At 52.6% G+C, this 19,476-nt stretch overlaps 2 protein-coding genes across 2 annotated transcripts; both read right to left on the minus strand.

Annotated features, from left to right (window-relative positions):
• Positions 1-288: 288 nt before the first annotated feature.
• On the minus strand, positions 289-4,077 carry LOC144172828 (uncharacterized). The gene has a single exon (XM_077701453.1). It carries the CDS (start codon positions 4,075-4,077, stop codon positions 289-291), a length of 3,789 nt encoding a protein of 1,262 aa, XP_077557579.1.
• Positions 4,078-6,796: 2,719 nt separating this feature from the next.
• On the minus strand, positions 6,797-10,585 carry LOC144172830 (uncharacterized). The gene has a single exon (XM_077701454.1). It carries the CDS (start codon positions 10,583-10,585, stop codon positions 6,797-6,799), a length of 3,789 nt encoding a protein of 1,262 aa, XP_077557580.1.
• Positions 10,586-19,476: the final 8,891 nt, after the last annotated feature.

A 19,476-nucleotide genomic window follows, 5' to 3' on the forward strand; every position in this document is an offset into this window, starting at 1 on the left:
TTGCAAGGCTAATGCCCACCTTGACAATTTAGCCCCATGAGGCGTACAGGTCGTCAGGTAAGACAGAGGATTATGGTCAGACACGACATTGACTTCTGCCCCAAAAACCCAATAATCAAACTTTTTCAATGCCCAAATGATGGCAAACGCCTCGCGCTCGATGGTTGACCAGCGGGTTTGGGTTGGAGTGAAACGGTGGCTGGCAAAAGCGATGGGCTTCTCGCGGCCCTCTTTCCCCATCTGCGCCAGGCATGCCCCGGCTCCCACCTCAGACGCGTCAGTAAACAGCTAATAAGGCTGGTTCGGGTCAGGGGTGTTTAGCGCCGCGGCTGAGCAAAGGGACTCCTTTAGCTGCTCGAACGCCCGCTCGGCCTTGCTACTCCAAGGAATCGGGTTCGGTACACCCCGCTTTGTCAGGGACGTTAGCGGCTCAGCTACCTCCGCGTAGTTGTTGACGTACTCTCTGTAATATCCGCAAAGGCCAAGGAGGCTTCGAAGCTCCTTCTTAGTCTTTGGTTGTACGAGACCTCTGATTGCGGCCAGCTTTTCCGGATCAGGACCGTGCGTTCCGCTGCCCACTACGTGGCCGAGGTACTTAATGTGGCCCTGAGCTACCTGGCACTTCTCAACGCTCGCCTTTAACCTTGCGTCCGTCAACAAGCCGAGGATAGTGTCCACGTGCCTAAGGTGTTCCTGCCATGAAGAGGAGAAGACGGCAATGTCATCCAGATAGGCCGTGGCGTAGGACCGGTGTTTGGCGAGCAACGTGTTCATCATCCTCTGAAATGTTGCTGCCGCATTTCTGAGACCAAACGGCATGACGCGCCACGCGTACTGCCCGTCGTGCGTGACGAAGGCGGTTAGGTGCTGGCTCTCCGGCGCTACCGGCACCTGCCAGTAGCCCCTCCGCAAGTCTATGGCTGTGATAAACCTCGAGTGACCCACTTTCAGGATCAGCTCCTGCGGTGGAGTCATAGGAAATGCATCGGCGCGAGTCACGGCATTTAGCCTGCGGTAGTCAATACACATTCTCCACGACCCATCTTTCTTTCCGACGCAAACGACCGGGTGAGCATGCTCACTTTCCACTGGGTAAACGAGGCCCAATTCTAACAGTTCGTCTACCTGGTGGGTGACTTCTTTCCTGAGCAGCTCCGGAACACGGTAAGGAAAAGCCCTCTTTGGCTCATAACTTCCCTGCAGCTCGATTCGGTGTTGCCCCACCGCGGCGAGTCTTGGCGTTCCATCGAACAGGTCGGCGTGTTTTGCAAATACGCTTGCAATTTCGGAGCCCTCTCGCTCGCTTAAGTGTGACAACTTCTCGATCGGTAAGGGGAGGGCACTTCGACACGGCGGCATAAAGCGCGGGGCGCACTCTACGTCCCCAAACTCGCTATCTTCATCGAACACTACCCCCACGTGACTGACGCGACAGTAGTAAGGCCGCAGGCGGTTCGCGTGCACCACCGAAGTTCTCTTTTCCCCCATGTCGAGACGGTATGAATGCTGCCTCTCCTGTGCAACAACCGTGAATGGGCCCAACCATCTCGGGGCCGTCTTACGTTTACCCTCCGTGTCGAACAAAAGGACCTGTTCGCCCACGCTGAACGTTTTGTTACGCGCGGTCCTATTGTACGCCTGTGCGTAGCTGCCCTGGCGCGCGCTCGCCGTGAGCCCCGCCACTTCCGCCGCTACTTCTAGCTGCTCGCGCAGCTGCCGTAGGTATTTCGCTGGCTCCTCTTTTAATGTGCCCGGTACGGGCAGTTCCCCTGTCCAACTGTGCTGGAGGATCGCAAGCGGTCCTGTGGGGTTCCTGCCATATAGCATGCGAAACGGGGCGACTCCGGTAGTGTCGTGCGGGACCTCTCGGTAGGCCCACAACACGAACGGTACTAGTCTATCCCAGTTCCTTGGATCCTTCTCGATGACGTGGAACAACATGTTCTTAAGTACCCTATTCCAACGCTCCACCGTGCCATTGCTCTCCGGGTGTTCCGGTGTCGAGAAGCGTGGCGCGCAGCCCAACCTTTCCAAAAAGCTTTGTGTCAGTTGGGACGTGAAGTTAGTACCCTGGTCAGAGCATATTAACTCAGGGATGCCAGTCCTGCTGAATATTGTCAGGAGAGCCTCGCAAGTTGCTTTCGCCGTAAGTGACCGCAAGCACACGACTTCGGGCCAGCGTGTGCAGAGGTCAACCAGACAAAGCGCATACTTGTGGCCCCGACCCGACGGTACGTCCAGGGGACCGATGATGTCCACGTTTACTACCTGGAATGGGTGGTCGGGCCTTGTTAGGGGAACAATAGGGACCCGGTCGCTGAGCCGTCTATCTGCCCGGATTTGGCAGCCATGACATGTTTGGCAGTGATGGGATACGTCTGCCTCTAGGCCGGGCCAGAAAAAGCTATATTTTATCCTAGCCTTCGTCTTTTTGGGGCCTAAATGGCCTCCCCATAGTGACTCGTGGGCCAGCAAAAGTACCTCCGCGCGTCTCTCTGAGGGCAGCACAAGTTGCGTTACCTTCGCGCCGGCTATAGTGTCCCTATGAAACAGCAACCCGTCAGAGACAAACATGCCCGCTTTCCCTCTTTTCGCGTCGGCCCAAGCTTTCTTTAGGCTGTCATCAGTCAGCTGAGACGCCAGTAGCCTTGCCCGTGGGCCCTCAACTTCGCCTGCCTCATCAATCTCCTCGGCCGGAGCTTCGGGTGCCGTCTCTCCCGTAATCTCACACACGGCAGCCGCCGGTTCCGAGATCGCCCCGGTGCCGACCTCGCAGTCCCCTCTTGAGGAGGCGAAAGTTTCAGCCGTGCTGTTCGCCTCCCGGTTGGGGTGACATTTCGTCAGCAGCTCCCAATCCTCTCTCGAAAGCAAACAGTCTAGTCCCTCGGCGAGATTGTTGGTGACAGCACAGATTAGCTGCACCTTGGGGCTCCCGACCACCGACACGGCCTGCCTCAAACTCACAGGCAGGCTGACCACTCTCGCGCTAACCGACTCGCCAAATGCTGGAACTAGCCTGATGGTGCCCGATGGCTGCATAGCGTCCTGCGGGACTAGACTTTCTCGTACCACCGTAACTTCGCTTCCCGTGTCGATCGTCGCGGTAACTGTCTTGCCTGCACAGTCGAGTTCCACGTGCTGTAGTCTAGACTTTCTCAGCTCATCAATGCTTCCGAGCGCATTTACCTCGGCCACGAGAATTCGCTGCCCCCCGCTCGTGAAGCCGGCATCCTGAGCCTGCACTGCACTTGCGTCCTCTACTATCACCCTCTGCACGTGCGCGCTTCGCCCTGGGTTTCCTGGCTTCTCAGCAATTTTCGGGCACAGCCGGAAGTGTTGGCCCTCTCCCTTACAGACGCTACAAATCCACATTCGCTTGCCACTGTTGGTATTGCGCGGGGGCACTTGATCTCTGCGCCCAACAGCGGAGCCTCTCCCCTTGGCCTGCTCGAAGGTTTGCAGCACGTTGGCTATCTCTGGCGGCTTCAGCCACGTCTCTGCTTCGCGCAGGCGAACGTACTCCAGTCCCTCAGCGCTCAAACTGTTCTTCATTCTATCGGCCACCATGAGGGCCACTACCTCCTCTTTTGTTTCGACCTTCCTCGATTTCAGGTAGTAGTCAAACTGGGTGCCGACACGGGAGGCAAATTGCGACCAGGTTTCGTCGTTACGTTTCGCTGCCTTTGCAAATCGGTCTAGGTATTCTGCGGGGCTTAGCCTAAGCTCCTGCAGCACGGCCTTTTTTACCGCTTCGTAGTCATTGCACTCACTGTCCCCGAGTCCACGTAACATGTACCTCACCCGTTCCGACAACGCCGGTACCCCTAAATGGACCCGACTCGACTCCGGCACCCCGTACGTCACGAACAACCTTTCAACTTCGTCGAACCACAACGGAATGTCCGCATCGCACGGCAGCTTAAGCCCTTTCAGGACCTTTGCGCACTGAGTGACCGGGTCTAAGCCCGGCCGTCTACCCTCGTCTGAGACCGAGCCCGTAGGGGTTTGCGTGCCAGCCCTCGTCTCCAGCTCCAACCTTCGCAGCCGCTCATCGGATTCGAGCTTCAGTTTTTGCATGCGTTCTTCCGATTCTCGCGCCTCTCTTCTCTCTCGCTCCGCCGCCTCTCGCGCTCTTTCCTCCGCCTCGCGCGCTTCTTTTCTCTCTCGCTCCGCCGCCTCTCGCGCTCTTTCCTCCGCCTCGCGCGCTTCTTTTCTCTCTCGCTCCTGAAACTCCAACTCCATTCGTTTAAGGATTATTGTTTCAGACTCCACTTGGACCACCCCTCCTGCCGCCGTTCCCCCTTGAGGTGGCGCCTCATGTGTTTGACGATTTCCGTCTCCTTCCGCCATGTTCGTCTGCATGCTCCGCGTGACTACCATGCAACCCCAGACTCAGCCTACACCGCCACAACGAAGCGCAAGAAATCCCACTCACCCGCACATTCGGTGGTCGGCTGCCGCGTCGCTGGCTCCGGGCGCTGGCTTGGCTCTGCCGCTCCACTCCGCGCGGAGCTCGGCTGCTGCCGATGAAGGCGGGCTTGCGTCCGCTTGCTGCCCGTGGTTGTGGCCTGGTGGTTTCTTCTGCCAAATCCTGTCGGCTGCGCCAGTAAAGATCGTTTCCCCGAAGTCCGGTGTCGATCAGGAACCCAATCGCCCGGGCTCCGGTTGATTTGGCAGGAGGCTGGCTGGGTGCTGGTGTTGAAGTTCTTGGAGATGGCGGTCGAATTGACGAACTCGAGGCGTTGAAGTTGATTAAGTGAAACGGAAGTTTATGTACAGCTATTTACAGTATGGAAACTGGGTACATGAGAAATAAAAAGAAAAACTTCAAACTTCGGCTAGACGCTAGCTCCGAGTGCGCACAAATCACTCGAGCTCCTCAACTTCGTCTAACTCTTCCTATTCTCGGAGCGTACACAAACCGCTCGAGAAACGACGGCCGAGACTCTGTCTCGCCGCAAGATCCGTCTAGTTGCCCGGTGCGGCGCTGCACCCTGAACCTCCGACGCGATCTTAACCTCGACTAGGGGGCTCCTAAATCCCAACCTAGCGTTAACGGTCGAGACTCCTTGTCTCGCCGGGAACTGCCAGCTCAGCGCTCAGACGAGAACCCTTTCCAACGGCCAAGTTCGGCCTTTTAAAACCTCGAGATCACCCTCTCTCGGGAACGCCCCTGTAGCGTTCGTGCACGCGTATGGGCGTGCCCAAATACACGTAGACAGCTGTCACTCAGCACGCCACGGAACATTCAATGAGGCGCCGCTATCTCAGGTCAACGGACCGCCCGCGGGCCAGAAAACGCGTACGACCCCGAGGGATGAGCGCGAAAGACGCGACTGTGCGTCATGCTGACCAGGACGCGACAACAATAGAGACACGCCGGTAATCCCAGCGGGTCCGGCAGGCGTTCCTGGAATCCGGCGCCGCCGTCTGCCCTCTCAATGGGGGATTATCCTTGAGGATTGCGAAGGGCCAGACAATCCGTCTCCCGCGCACGCCGCGACGAATTAGCGGTGGTTGCAGCGCAGTGTCGGCAGTGCTACGTCGCCAGACAGAGCGGCGCGTTCTCACGCTTAGCCCGGGCACCTGGCCGCTAACTCATAAGTGGACCTTACAACTCCCCCCTTTAAGAGGGTTACTGGACCTCTTGGTTCAGTCAATCCGAAAAGAATTTAAAAGGGCCACTCGTTTCAACTCTCTTTCCGTAATAACAGCGGGATAAACAAACAAACAAACAAACAAGCAAACAAAAAACACGTGGAAGGAGCTAAGTATAACCACAAATGAGCCCCCTTCTATTTCTCCAGCTGATCCAACTCCCTCTAGCCTAAACTACAGACACAACCTATTCACTAGCCGTCAACAGGGGCGGAATACTCTAGCAAACCGGAAACACACACACACAAAAAAATGCTAACAACACTAAGTGCGAGTAAAAAGAAATTGAGTCGTGTCTCCGGAGCGCGTAAACGGCACGAACAACGAGACAACTCAACCTAAAACACTGATGCACGCTATAACCGCAAACACGCACAATAATTCCGGCACTCGACAACAAGAACAAAAGGAATAAGAACTGGTTGAGAACACGGGCAACTTTGCAGTCAACAAAAATAAAACGTTAAGAAAGTTTGCATTGCCACTATGCGCACGCGCGCAAATGTTCTCCGTGACGGCGTAGCATGATAACGTTCCTTCAAGAATGTTCAGCTGCGTTTTCGCTCACTTGCGGTGCACAGAAAGTTCAGTTCGGTGCGCGGGTCGATCAATTCGGTGCACGGATCGAGCACTCAAGGCATCTCGTCGCGCACAACCGCGGCACACACACACACACACACCACCAACGAAAAAGGACGGGTGAACGGGAACGTTCACGTCCGTCGTGGCGGTGTTAAGGCTGGGAGGCAATTCAATGGTGGCCCCCCCAAGCAACATTGTGAAGGCGCGACAGAGCGTCCGCGTTCGCGTTGTTTGCTCCCTTCCTGTGAGAAACCACAACGTTGTAGCGTTGCAAGGCTAATGCCCACCTTGACAATTTAGCCCCATGAGGCGTACAGGTCGTCAGGTAAGACAGAGGATTATGGTCAGACACGACATTGACTTCTGCCCCAAAAACCCAATAATCAAACTTTTTCAATGCCCAAATGATGGCAAACGCCTCGCGCTCGATGGTTGACCAGCGGGTTTGGGTTGGAGTGAAACGGTGGCTGGCAAAAGCGATGGGCTTCTCGCGGCCCTCTTTCCCCATCTGCGCCAGGCATGCCCCGGCTCCCACCTCAGACGCGTCAGTAAACAGCTAATAAGGCTGGTTCGGGTCAGGGGTGTTTAGCGCCGCGGCTGAGCAAAGGGACTCCTTTAGCTGCTCGAACGCCCGCTCGGCCTTGCTACTCCAAGGAATCGGGTTCGGTACACCCCGCTTTGTCAGGGACGTTAGCGGCTCAGCTACCTCCGCGTAGTTGTTGACGTACTCTCTGTAATATCCGCAAAGGCCAAGGAGGCTTCGAAGCTCCTTCTTAGTCTTTGGTTGTACGAGACCTCTGATTGCGGCCAGCTTTTCCGGATCAGGACCGTGCGTTCCGCTGCCCACTACGTGGCCGAGGTACTTAATGTGGCCCTGAGCTACCTGGCACTTCTCAACGCTCGCCTTTAACCTTGCGTCCGTCAACAAGCCGAGGATAGTGTCCACGTGCCTAAGGTGTTCCTGCCATGAAGAGGAGAAGACGGCAATGTCATCCAGATAGGCCGTGGCGTAGGACCGGTGTTTGGCGAGCAACGTGTTCATCATCCTCTGAAATGTTGCTGCCGCATTTCTGAGACCAAACGGCATGACGCGCCACGCGTACTGCCCGTCGTGCGTGACGAAGGCGGTTAGGTGCTGGCTCTCCGGCGCTACCGGCACCTGCCAGTAGCCCCTCCGCAAGTCTATGGCTGTGATAAACCTCGAGTGACCCACTTTCAGGATCAGCTCCTGCGGTGGAGTCATAGGAAATGCATCGGCGCGAGTCACGGCATTTAGCCTGCGGTAGTCAATACACATTCTCCACGACCCATCTTTCTTTCCGACGCAAACGACCGGGTGAGCATGCTCACTTTCCACTGGGTAAACGAGGCCCAATTCTAACAGTTCGTCTACCTGGTGGGTGACTTCTTTCCTGAGCAGCTCCGGAACACGGTAAGGAAAAGCCCTCTTTGGCTCATAACTTCCCTGCAGCTCGATTCGGTGTTGCCCCACCGCGGCGAGTCTTGGCGTTCCATCGAACAGGTCGGCGTGTTTTGCAAATACGCTTGCAATTTCGGAGCCCTCTCGCTCGCTTAAGTGTGACAACTTCTCGATCGGTAAGGGGAGGGCACTTCGACACGGCGGCATAAAGCGCGGGGCGCACTCTACGTCCCCAAACTCGCTATCTTCATCGAACACTACCCCCACGTGACTGACGCGACAGTAGTAAGGCCGCAGGCGGTTCGCGTGCACCACCGAAGTTCTCTTTTCCCCCATGTCGAGACGGTATGAATGCTGCCTCTCCTGTGCAACAACCGTGAATGGGCCCAACCATCTCGGGGCCGTCTTACGTTTACCCTCCGTGTCGAACAAAAGGACCTGTTCGCCCACGCTGAACGTTTTGTTACGCGCGGTCCTATTGTACGCCTGTGCGTAGCTGCCCTGGCGCGCGCTCGCCGTGAGCCCCGCCACTTCCGCCGCTACTTCTAGCTGCTCGCGCAGCTGCCGTAGGTATTTCGCTGGCTCCTCTTTTAATGTGCCCGGTACGGGCAGTTCCCCTGTCCAACTGTGCTGGAGGATCGCAAGCGGTCCTGTGGGGTTCCTGCCATATAGCATGCGAAACGGGGCGACTCCGGTAGTGTCGTGCGGGACCTCTCGGTAGGCCCACAACACGAACGGTACTAGTCTATCCCAGTTCCTTGGATCCTTCTCGATGACGTGGAACAACATGTTCTTAAGTACCCTATTCCAACGCTCCACCGTGCCATTGCTCTCCGGGTGTTCCGGTGTCGAGAAGCGTGGCGCGCAGCCCAACCTTTCCAAAAAGCTTTGTGTCAGTTGGGACGTGAAGTTAGTACCCTGGTCAGAGCATATTAACTCAGGGATGCCAGTCCTGCTGAATATTGTCAGGAGAGCCTCGCAAGTTGCTTTCGCCGTAAGTGACCGCAAGCACACGACTTCGGGCCAGCGTGTGCAGAGGTCAACCAGACAAAGCGCATACTTGTGGCCCCGACCCGACGGTACGTCCAGGGGACCGATGATGTCCACGTTTACTACCTGGAATGGGTGGTCGGGCCTTGTTAGGGGAACAATAGGGACCCGGTCGCTGAGCCGTCTATCTGCCCGGATTTGGCAGCCATGACATGTTTGGCAGTGATGGGATACGTCTGCCTCTAGGCCGGGCCAGAAAAAGCTATATTTTATCCTAGCCTTCGTCTTTTTGGGGCCTAAATGGCCTCCCCATAGTGACTCGTGGGCCAGCAAAAGTACCTCCGCGCGTCTCTCTGAGGGCAGCACAAGTTGCGTTACCTTCGCGCCGGCTATAGTGTCCCTATGAAACAGCAACCCGTCAGAGACAAACATGCCCGCTTTCCCTCTTTTCGCGTCGGCCCAAGCTTTCTTTAGGCTGTCATCAGTCAGCTGAGACGCCAGTAGCCTTGCCCGTGGGCCCTCAACTTCGCCTGCCTCATCAATCTCCTCGGCCGGAGCTTCGGGTGCCGTCTCTCCCGTAATCTCACACACGGCAGCCGCCGGTTCCGAGATCGCCCCGGTGCCGACCTCGCAGTCCCCTCTTGAGGAGGCGAAAGTTTCAGCCGTGCTGTTCGCCTCCCGGTTGGGGTGACATTTCGTCAGCAGCTCCCAATCCTCTCTCGAAAGCAAACAGTCTAGTCCCTCGGCGAGATTGTTGGTGACAGCACAGATTAGCTGCACCTTGGGGCTCCCGACCACCGACACGGCCTGCCTCAAACTCACAGGCAGGCTGACCACTCTCGCGCTAACCGACTCGCCAAATGCTGGAACTAGCCTGATGGTGCCCGATGGCTGCATAGCGTCCTGCGGGACTAGACTTTCTCGTACCACCGTAACTTCGCTTCCCGTGTCGATCGTCGCGGTAACTGTCTTGCCTGCACAGTCGAGTTCCACGTGCTGTAGTCTAGACTTTCTCAGCTCATCAATGCTTCCGAGCGCATTTACCTCGGCCACGAGAATTCGCTGCCCCCCGCTCGTGAAGCCGGCATCCTGAGCCTGCACTGCACTTGCGTCCTCTACTATCACCCTCTGCACGTGCGCGCTTCGCCCTGGGTTTCCTGGCTTCTCAGCAATTTTCGGGCACAGCCGGAAGTGTTGGCCCTCTCCCTTACAGACGCTACAAATCCACATTCGCTTGCCACTGTTGGTATTGCGCGGGGGCACTTGATCTCTGCGCCCAACAGCGGAGCCTCTCCCCTTGGCCTGCTCGAAGGTTTGCAGCACGTTGGCTATCTCTGGCGGCTTCAGCCACGTCTCTGCTTCGCGCAGGCGAACGTACTCCAGTCCCTCAGCGCTCAAACTGTTCTTCATTCTATCGGCCACCATGAGGGCCACTACCTCCTCTTTTGTTTCGACCTTCCTCGATTTCAGGTAGTAGTCAAACTGGGTGCCGACACGGGAGGCAAATTGCGACCAGGTTTCGTCGTTACGTTTCGCTGCCTTTGCAAATCGGTCTAGGTATTCTGCGGGGCTTAGCCTAAGCTCCTGCAGCACGGCCTTTTTTACCGCTTCGTAGTCATTGCACTCACTGTCCCCGAGTCCACGTAACATGTACCTCACCCGTTCCGACAACGCCGGTACCCCTAAATGGACCCGACTCGACTCCGGCACCCCGTACGTCACGAACAACCTTTCAACTTCGTCGAACCACAACGGAATGTCCGCATCGCACGGCAGCTTAAGCCCTTTCAGGACCTTTGCGCACTGAGTGACCGGGTCTAAGCCCGGCCGTCTACCCTCGTCTGAGACCGAGCCCGTAGGGGTTTGCGTGCCAGCCCTCGTCTCCAGCTCCAACCTTCGCAGCCGCTCATCGGATTCGAGCTTCAGTTTTTGCATGCGTTCTTCCGATTCTCGCGCCTCTCTTCTCTCTCGCTCCGCCGCCTCTCGCGCTCTTTCCTCCGCCTCGCGCGCTTCTTTTCTCTCTCGCTCCGCCGCCTCTCGCGCTCTTTCCTCCGCCTCGCGCGCTTCTTTTCTCTCTCGCTCCTGAAACTCCAACTCCATTCGTTTAAGGATTATTGTTTCAGACTCCACTTGGACCACCCCTCCTGCCGCCGTTCCCCCTTGAGGTGGCGCCTCATGTGTTTGACGATTTCCGTCTCCTTCCGCCATGTTCGTCTGCATGCTCCGCGTGACTACCATGCAACCCCAGACTCAGCCTACACCGCCACAACGAAGCGCAAGAAATCCCACTCACCCGCACATTCGGTGGTCGGCTGCCGCGTCGCTGGCTCCGGGCGCTGGCTTGGCTCTGCCGCTCCACTCCGCGCGGAGCTCGGCTGCTGCCGATGAAGGCGGGCTTGCGTCCGCTTGCTGCCCGTGGTTGTGGCCTGGTGGTTTCTTCTGCCAAATCCTGTCGGCTGCGCCAGTAAAGATCGTTTCCCCGAAGTCCGGTGTCGATCAGGAACCCAATCGCCCGGGCTCCGGTTGATTTGGCAGGAGGCTGGCTGGGTGCTGGTGTTGAAGTTCTTGGAGATGGCGGTCGAATTGACGAACTCGAGGCGTTGAAGTTGATTAAGTGAAACGGAAGTTTATGTACAGCTATTTACAGTATGGAAACTGGGTACATGAGAAATAAAAAGAAAAACTTCAAACTTCGGCTAGACGCTAGCTCCGAGTGCGCACAAATCACTCGAGCTCCTCAACTTCGTCTAACTCTTCCTATTCTCGGAGCGTACACAAACCGCTCGAGAAACGACGGCCGAGACTCTGTCTCGCCGCAAGATCCGTCTAGTTGCCCGGTGCGGCGCTGCACCCTGAACCTCCGACGCGATCTTAACCTCGACTAGGGGGCTCCTAAATCCCAACCTAGCGTTAACGGTCGAGACTCCTTGTCTCGCCGGGAACTGCCAGCTCAGCGCTCAGACGAGAACCCTTTCCAACGGCCAAGTTCGGCCTTTTAAAACCTCGAGATCACCCTCTCTCGGGAACGCCCCTGTAGCGTTCGTGCACGCGTATGGGCGTGCCCAAATACACGTAGACAGCTGTCACTCAGCACGCCACGGAACATTCAATGAGGCGCCGCTATCTCAGGTCAACGGACCGCCCGCGGGCCAGAAAACGCGTACGACCCCGAGGGATGAGCGCGAAAGACGCGACTGTGCGTCATGCTGACCAGGACGCGACAACAATAGAGACACGCCGGTAATCCCAGCGGGTCCGGCAGGCGTTCCTGGAATCCGGCGCCGCCGTCTGCCCTCTCAATGGGGGATTATCCTTGAGGATTGCGAAGGGCCAGACAATCCGTCTCCCGCGCACGCCGCGACGAATTAGCGGTGGTTGCAGCGCAGTGTCGGCAGTGCTACGTCGCCAGACAGAGCGGCGCGTTCTCACGCTCAGCCCGGGCACCTGGCCGCTAACTCATAAGTGGACCTTACACCCTCCTTGGGTCCATTGGGTGGGTGTCATAGAAAAATGTTGCAGAACAGTGTTCTGATAGGTCATTAATTACCTATCTCAACAAAAACCAGTTCAACATCTCAAATGGCGAGCAATAGAAAAATTTAATATCTGAAAAACTATTTTACCACTTCGCACTCTCCCCATGGTTGAATATTTATAATTCGCAGCCACATTTACTTCCAACACCGTAATCACAATGTGATAATGAAATCTGAAGCCGTTTGAAAGAGCAGTGTCATGTGTCAAGGGCACCCCCCCCCCCCAGAGGGGATGCATCACAACCTCTCGAAAAGGGGAAAAAAACCGGGAAACGGATATTTGAAGTGCGCGCCATGAGCGCACCAATTAGGGAACGCCAGCGCCTAAACCCCGAAGCATCATTGTAAAATATGGCAGCGCACTGGTCATCCAATCAGAGAACGCCGCGCAGGAGACCAGTATCGTGATGACCATATATGGACATGAGAAAGGCAAGGAGCCAATGAGAGTGCGCCACGAGAGAGCCCGGAGAGGATAAAAGCGGGGTGGACAAAGAGAAGGGGGAAGCAAGAAACCGGGAGGCAAAAAACCGAGAGGCGGTAGGAGCACGTGCGCTTCAAGGAACGAGCCAGGGGTACGCGGCCAGGCCATCGACCATGCCATCCGAGCCTGGGCGGGAGCGGGCCGACTTCGCATCGGCACCGTCATCCTAGGTGCACCACGAACCTGTGTCTTCGTGCCACCAGTGGCATCAGTCCGGCACCAGCGGCCAACGTCCACGCTCCGTGGACCTTCGTCTCGACGGCCCCGAAAGGCTACGTTCGTTCCGAGCCTACCTGGGACCTCCAGCGAGCGGCTACCAGGGTGTAGCCACCGAGGAAACTAGTCGGGACGCGCGGAGCCGACGCCGTCCAAGGAGTGACCGCGCGCATCGAACGCCCGCAACAAAGCGAGACGAGGACGGCTACCACCGAGTCGTGGCCACTCAACGGCTGCGACACGTCAGCGCCGACGACAGCGGGGTAGGCCAGTCCGTAAGAGACGCAGTAGTAGGACACAGCTAGGGAGTTGTGGTTTAGAGAGAACACCTAGAAGGGGATGGAATAAGTTGATAAATCAAGCAAGAGACTGCAATGCCCCTTTTAACTATTTTTGAATGCCCTTTCTCCGCCCTAGTTTTGTATACCCAGCAAGTGTGAGTCATGCTCATTTTTATGGGTAGGTCTAGAAACTGAATGCGAGAATTCTCAGGGACCTCGCGGGGGAATTCGAGCATGACGTAGGCATCCTTGAAAACGGTTATCGATTGTTCGGGGGTGTCTGCGGCTTCGAGCCTTGTGTCAACGCATATTAGGTAGTCATCTACATATATGAAACAGGCTACCACATTCGTGTTGCTAAGCTCTGCCCTGATTCTTCGATCTCCTGCAGCCAGAAAAATATCTGACAACACGGGCGCCAAACACGAACCAATGTAAATGCCGTCATCTTGCATATACAAATCCCCCTAAAAATGGATGTACAAGGATTTCAAGTATAATTCGAGCAATCGTAAGAAATACTTAACGCAAAACCCACACAGATTTTGGAACTTGAATGAAACCGTTCATTCCACGCCAAACATCCTGGACAGTTGCCCAGACCGTCTGCGATTACGCTAAAAAAACGATTGTTGAAATTGAAATGAGCGGCGACGTTGCCACTGCTGTTTTCATAGATTTCCCAAAAGCATTCGACACCATCGACGATGACATTCTTGTCATTGAACTTGAGCGTTATGGCCTTACCGATTCTGCACTTACTTTGTTACGCAGCTTTCTCTCAAATAGGGAACAAACAGTTTCAGTTTCCACAGCAACATCACGCCCAGTCACAGTCAACAGAGGCGTTCCACAAGGCTGGATCTTGCGTCCATTGCTCTTTTTAATTTACATTATTGATCTTCCTCCCTGTTTACCTTCTTCACAATGCATACTGCATGCTGACGGCACCACCATCTTTTACTCCCATTACAACATATGTACCTTAACCCTAATTCTCCACGCTGACCGGTTTTCCCTCAAACGATGGTGTCTCCTCAACAAGTTAAAAACTTGCTTTCGACTTTTTAGTTCACCTCAAAGAACAATTTCCACCATACCTTCCCTGTATATTTCAGGTGATAAAATTGAACTTCGTCATAGCACTAATTTGTGAGTTTTCACAAGGACGTATTCTTCATTTCAAAGAAAGTTACGTTTGGTATCATAGTTTTGATTAGAGATAGATGATACTTAAACTTACAAACTCTTCTAAGTTTTATTCCGCTTTTGTCCATAGTCACCTAAATTACTGCATTTCTGCCTGGGGTGGAAGTTATCGCACCCACATCGCACCATTAATAATACTGCAATAACAAGCGTTACGTACCATTACATTTTCTCATCGACAAGCAGCATCTTCCTAGTTGTTCTATCGGCTCCGTGTTTGGTCCCTACAACAACTTTATAGCTTCAGCATTCGTGTTTTATATTTAACATTTCTCACGATCACCTTGCTTTAGATATTTACACTCTACGCATCCCTTCTAATCTCAATTCAACGCGCTTTGCCTCACGCCAGAATCTCCTACTTCCGTGTGTACAATGTAACTACTGCCGACATACAATTCAAATTTACTCTGATCTTTCACTTCGCCATTTCACCCTGGAATTCCCTAATCCCTACTTCACTGCGCGTTTTTAAATCTAAACTAAAAACTTTCTTGTTAGGCATTTCTGTTTAATAGATTTATAACTGCACTATTATGTATTTTTTGTTAATGTGACATTCATATCCGAAATTGTGAATAGATTGGAGTTGTATTCGTTGTTTTTTCAGTGTTCTGGCTTCTTAGTTTAATATTTTTTTCTTTGGTTTTATATCAATCGTCATTTGTATTATGTTGAGCGTTTATTAGCTGACATTGTATCCTAGTGTTGCTTGATATTTATTCATTTTTTTATTTTACAATCATTATGGCAGGTCCCACCTGCCGTTCTTACCTTAAGACCTCCGATACCTCCCAGTACCTCTGTACCCATTCACGTTTCATGTTCATGCTTTGTAAATAAAATTCAATTCAATTCAATTCAATTCAATTCAGTCACTCTCCACACTATTCGTTGTGGGAACAGATATTTTGGCTAAAAACATTTTCTGTATCTTACAGCAATTTGAAAACCGCCACGGAAGCGAAAAGCTATTTTGAAAAAAAAATCGCAACAAGTGAAAGTAATATGCGGATCACAGTGAAATATTTTCACGTGATAGAAAAGAAAGGCGCTTCCTTGACGCAATGTACGGCTGGTTGCTAGTGTGCTTGCTAGTATGTTTAAAAATGGGCTTTCTGGTGAAGCAAAGCGGCGTTTCTGAGCAATATTCATACATTTTGTTTGCAGCTGTAAAACCCTTCTAGATACAATTCGACTGCATGCGTTGTTTATATTGTTGACGGAAATTGCTGAAAAAAATATGGAAGCCGGAGAGAAGGAAGTTTCAGAGTGATAAGACATAAACTTTGAAAAATTCGCAAAATTGCTCATGTTCAGTTGCGTATAGCGCTTTGTACAAAGGGTATTTATTTCAGAATGTTTAATCGGTTACTTTTTGTTTGAAGGGAGAAAAAAATGATATTGAGAGCCCACCACGTCCTCAGACGGAGGGCCGTGCGTCCCCTTCATTGCAAGGGCGGTTCCTGCGTGTCGGCGGAGAGGTGCGGAGGCAACGCAGGTCGCGCGCGTTTTGAGTGTTCGTGCGGCTAGGTACTGCTACTGGATCTCGGAAGGGCGTCATCAGCAGACGACCTGTTGTTGGTGCTCCCTAAAACCCTTTACGTTCCAGCACACACAAACGTGTGGGTCAACAAATTCGCTTACTAAGTGGTGCCTGTTTCGGTTTCGGTTTCACAGCCCTGGGTAGCCGCTGTGAACGCTTCCGAGACCTTATTGGTTTCGGTAGTTCACTCATTTTGCCACCAGGGGGCGAGAAAGCGCACATTAAAAACGGTGCCCCAGAAGGCGCTATCACCCCAGCCGCCTTCAAGATATATTTCTGCTTTCTATACCCATATTTTTCTGAATAACACACGTCAGACACGACTTGCAGGACTTGGAAATATACGATCGGGTAAAAAAACACCCGTTCCCTTCGTGTGCGTTCTGTCATCACGCTTACGAAAAGTTTGCTAGGCGGTGTAGGCTGGCGGGCTGGTGCACTGCAGCGCTAGTGATAAATAATTTTTTTCTTGCTTTATTGGTGTCTTATTTATGCGTGGTTTTGTGCTGGCTCGTTGTTAATGTTTTCTTGCGCCTTAACCTTGAGCTAGTTCCGTAATTACTTGTGATAGTAATATTAATTATAATTATAATTATAATAATTAAAACTTTATTATTATTTATTTTCACGAAATCCAATTTGTAATATAAGTACTCCTGAAAGCGATATAAACAGAATATATACGTAAAATGCAGTTTTTCTGCGGCTGATGCCATTTCTAAGGAATTCTTACCATGCGCACATCATACGAATAGAAGCCCAGCCCACACATATGTGCGGGTTTGTTTTCTGCGTGAGAAATACTCTGAGCTTTCCATTTTCACTTTTCGAAGCACCATTAGGAAGGGGTAAATACACAAAATTTAATTACTCGTGGCCATTTTTTCTAAAATATTTTTGTTGGGAAGGAAAGGGTTAATGAATCCCGCAACGATGCGTTCATACCGGTAATAGCGATGTAGTAGGGGACCAGCCGCCGCCAAGGCCTTAGTGCATTTCACAGCATACAGTTTCTGTGCAGTTTCATTGCAGTTTCATTGCAGTTTCATCGCATTTCATTCATTGCAGTTTCAGCGTGGTCGCTGACGTGCGTTCTTTGCCACTTGGAAAGTCTGGGTGGTACAGTAAGGCGTGAGCCCAGCAGTGATGATTGTTAGCGATGATGATACGAATCGGTGAAAGGGGAGCGACTCAAAAATTTTTGAGAGTTGCTCTTTTTTTCTGAACTATTTATTTTGGAACGCAGAGCAGTAATATACAGTTAATGCTTGTTTGCGCCCATGTGAAAAGCTAATGGGCTGTAAGTATTTGTCCCTGGTGAGGTCTCTGAAGACTGGCCATGGGTACCAATCGCTTAGCGGTACCGCCAACACCGTCGCAAGCGCTCTTGCCATATGACGTTGCAAAAACGTTCCACTTAGCCGATAAATTTACGTAATTATAATGGTAGTACAAAGTTTCGAATTATTTCTTTTTCTTGTACTGTGATGATGCCCTCCAGGAAAAAATAGTAAATTTTTCGCACAGCTGGGATATCGTGTTTAAAGGCACCCTGCAGCACGTACATATACTACTCGGAATGTATTTTTGGGTAAAGTATATGGTCCCAGCAATCTCCCCCCGCAAGAATTATGGAAATTCGTTCGCTATCACAGAAACTACGCGCGATGAGAAATATCGCATAATCACTCCCTCTCAACTCGGATGCAGGCAACGCGACGAAAGCTGAGCACTCCCTCCCTGAGAGGGGGGCGGCTCGTGGGGTTCTCTTCGGCGGCCTTTGATATATCACAGGCCGGGGAGTTTTCTCCGTTTCTACACAACGTGGAGTGGTCTATTTCCGGTCTGGTGGAACAAAAGCAGGCATGGCTCGCAAGCGCGCGCTCAGGCTGGTAGGGCGTTTTCGAAGCAATAAACGTTTGTTGTGCAGTGGTCTGTTTGATTGGGAAGTATTGAGTTCGTAGCCGAAACTCCACGCGCACACAAAACACAAAAGCAACGCCAAAACTTCGTAAAATTTTAAGTTATAGAAGAGATTGGTGCACAGAGCCGCCGACGGCCGATCGCCCCAGGAAAGGCGAGAAATAAACCGTGGAGTTCACCAGCGACAGCCAATACGACAGCCACCGCAAAAATGACGTCACTTCGGCGGTGCCAGTGGTGCATAATACGGGAAATTAAAGAGACCGCGTTGGTTTTTCCGCGTCTTTTACACCGATATGCGTGCTCACCGCTTCACGTGTGCGTTTAGTATGTGGCCCAGCTATTCCTGGCAGCGTAATATAAACGTTGCGCAGCTTTATTTGCACTGTTCAAAGACTGTTGGAGTGTCTCTTTAAGAACGTTTAAGGCATAAGATTAATATGTAGCCACGGCAACTGTTGCGCGGTCAAGGAAGCCCGAAATGACGGTAAGCAATTTTACACAGAGAACCCCATCCTCTTCTGAAGAATAGGTACGTCACGAAAGGGTGTATCGTGGCTTGTGTATTTACCCAGTGGTGCGATTATGAAGCATCTTGCTCGACGAAGCTGCAATTCTTTGCAAAACGTTAAAGAAGAATAATCTCCTAATCTTTTAGGCTTCTTTTTATCTCCGAGATATACTTTGCTGGCCGTTTGCTTGTGGAGTAATACATACTGAGATGTTCTACAGCGGCCACAAACTTTCCGGGAAATTCTGCAGAACTTGAAATTATTTTCTCTAGTCTGCATCAAATACCTGAAATTTCAGTGTTGCAGATGGACGTCCTCAACTTTGTCCATATCTAACGCGCTGTCCGAAACGCTGAGAAGTGCAGAAGGACCGAGTCGCGCCGGTCAGCGGCTGCACAGGCAACCTTCACGTCGATTTTGTACTCATAAAGATAGTGTTGCACACAGATCAGTTGACATCAATTCTTGTGTAATTTGCCTGAAGCCTGCGGCATGAAGCATTAGTTGGAAGTTGTGGTGTACCATGCACACACAAACTGTGCTGGTCCCACTTCAGCCGACCAAACCGCAGTGTGGCGAGCGCAGAGCTGCGAACGAAGAGAATCCGCACTTAAGAGGGCACGTTTTTTTTTTCACTACTCCTACAGTTCTCGCCGATTTAACAAACGCAGTCGCTTTTAGACAGCGAATGACATCTTTTCTACCGGGTGTACAGTACGAAACGGAATGGTCCTGATCAAATCTTCTTATTGAAGATTTCGCTTCTTCGCTGATGGGGCGTCCTACTTTTCTTGGAGGCGCGCCATGGACCCCGTTCCTGCATCTAATCCGCATAGCTTCGCGCGTCTGTCGCTCTGAAGCGTGTAGCAAAGTTGTAGCTTGTTTGCAAAATGAGTATGCCCGAAACTAGTCATCCATACGCTCGTAATTCAAAGAAGTAAGTGAAACAACCACAAAAGATTAACAACACTCTTCCTCTCCGTCCCCGCGGAAGGCCTTAGGATGCTTGTGGAACCACTTTTACCAAGCCGGCAGCATCGTTCGAAAGCAACGAAACAGGCAATATGTGGAGACGTGCGGCGGGAGCACGGGTCGCCTGTCTTACCCGTGCTGCCGCCG

This window comes from Haemaphysalis longicornis, unplaced genomic scaffold (genome assembly GCF_048455015.1).
Source record: "Haemaphysalis longicornis isolate Haplotype H1 unplaced genomic scaffold, Haemaphysalis longicornis Haplotype H1 scaffold_26, whole genome shotgun sequence".
Lineage (NCBI taxonomy): Eukaryota > Metazoa > Arthropoda > Arachnida > Ixodida > Ixodidae > Haemaphysalis > Haemaphysalis longicornis.

Bases quoted from the DNA above. Each gene is read 5' to 3' on its own strand.
- LOC144172828 (XM_077701453.1), bottom strand. From the start codon at position 4,077: ATGCAAAAACTGAAGCTCGAATCCGATGAGCGGCTGCGAAGGTTGGAG.
- LOC144172830 (XM_077701454.1), bottom strand. From the start codon at position 10,585: ATGCAAAAACTGAAGCTCGAATCCGATGAGCGGCTGCGAAGGTTGGAG.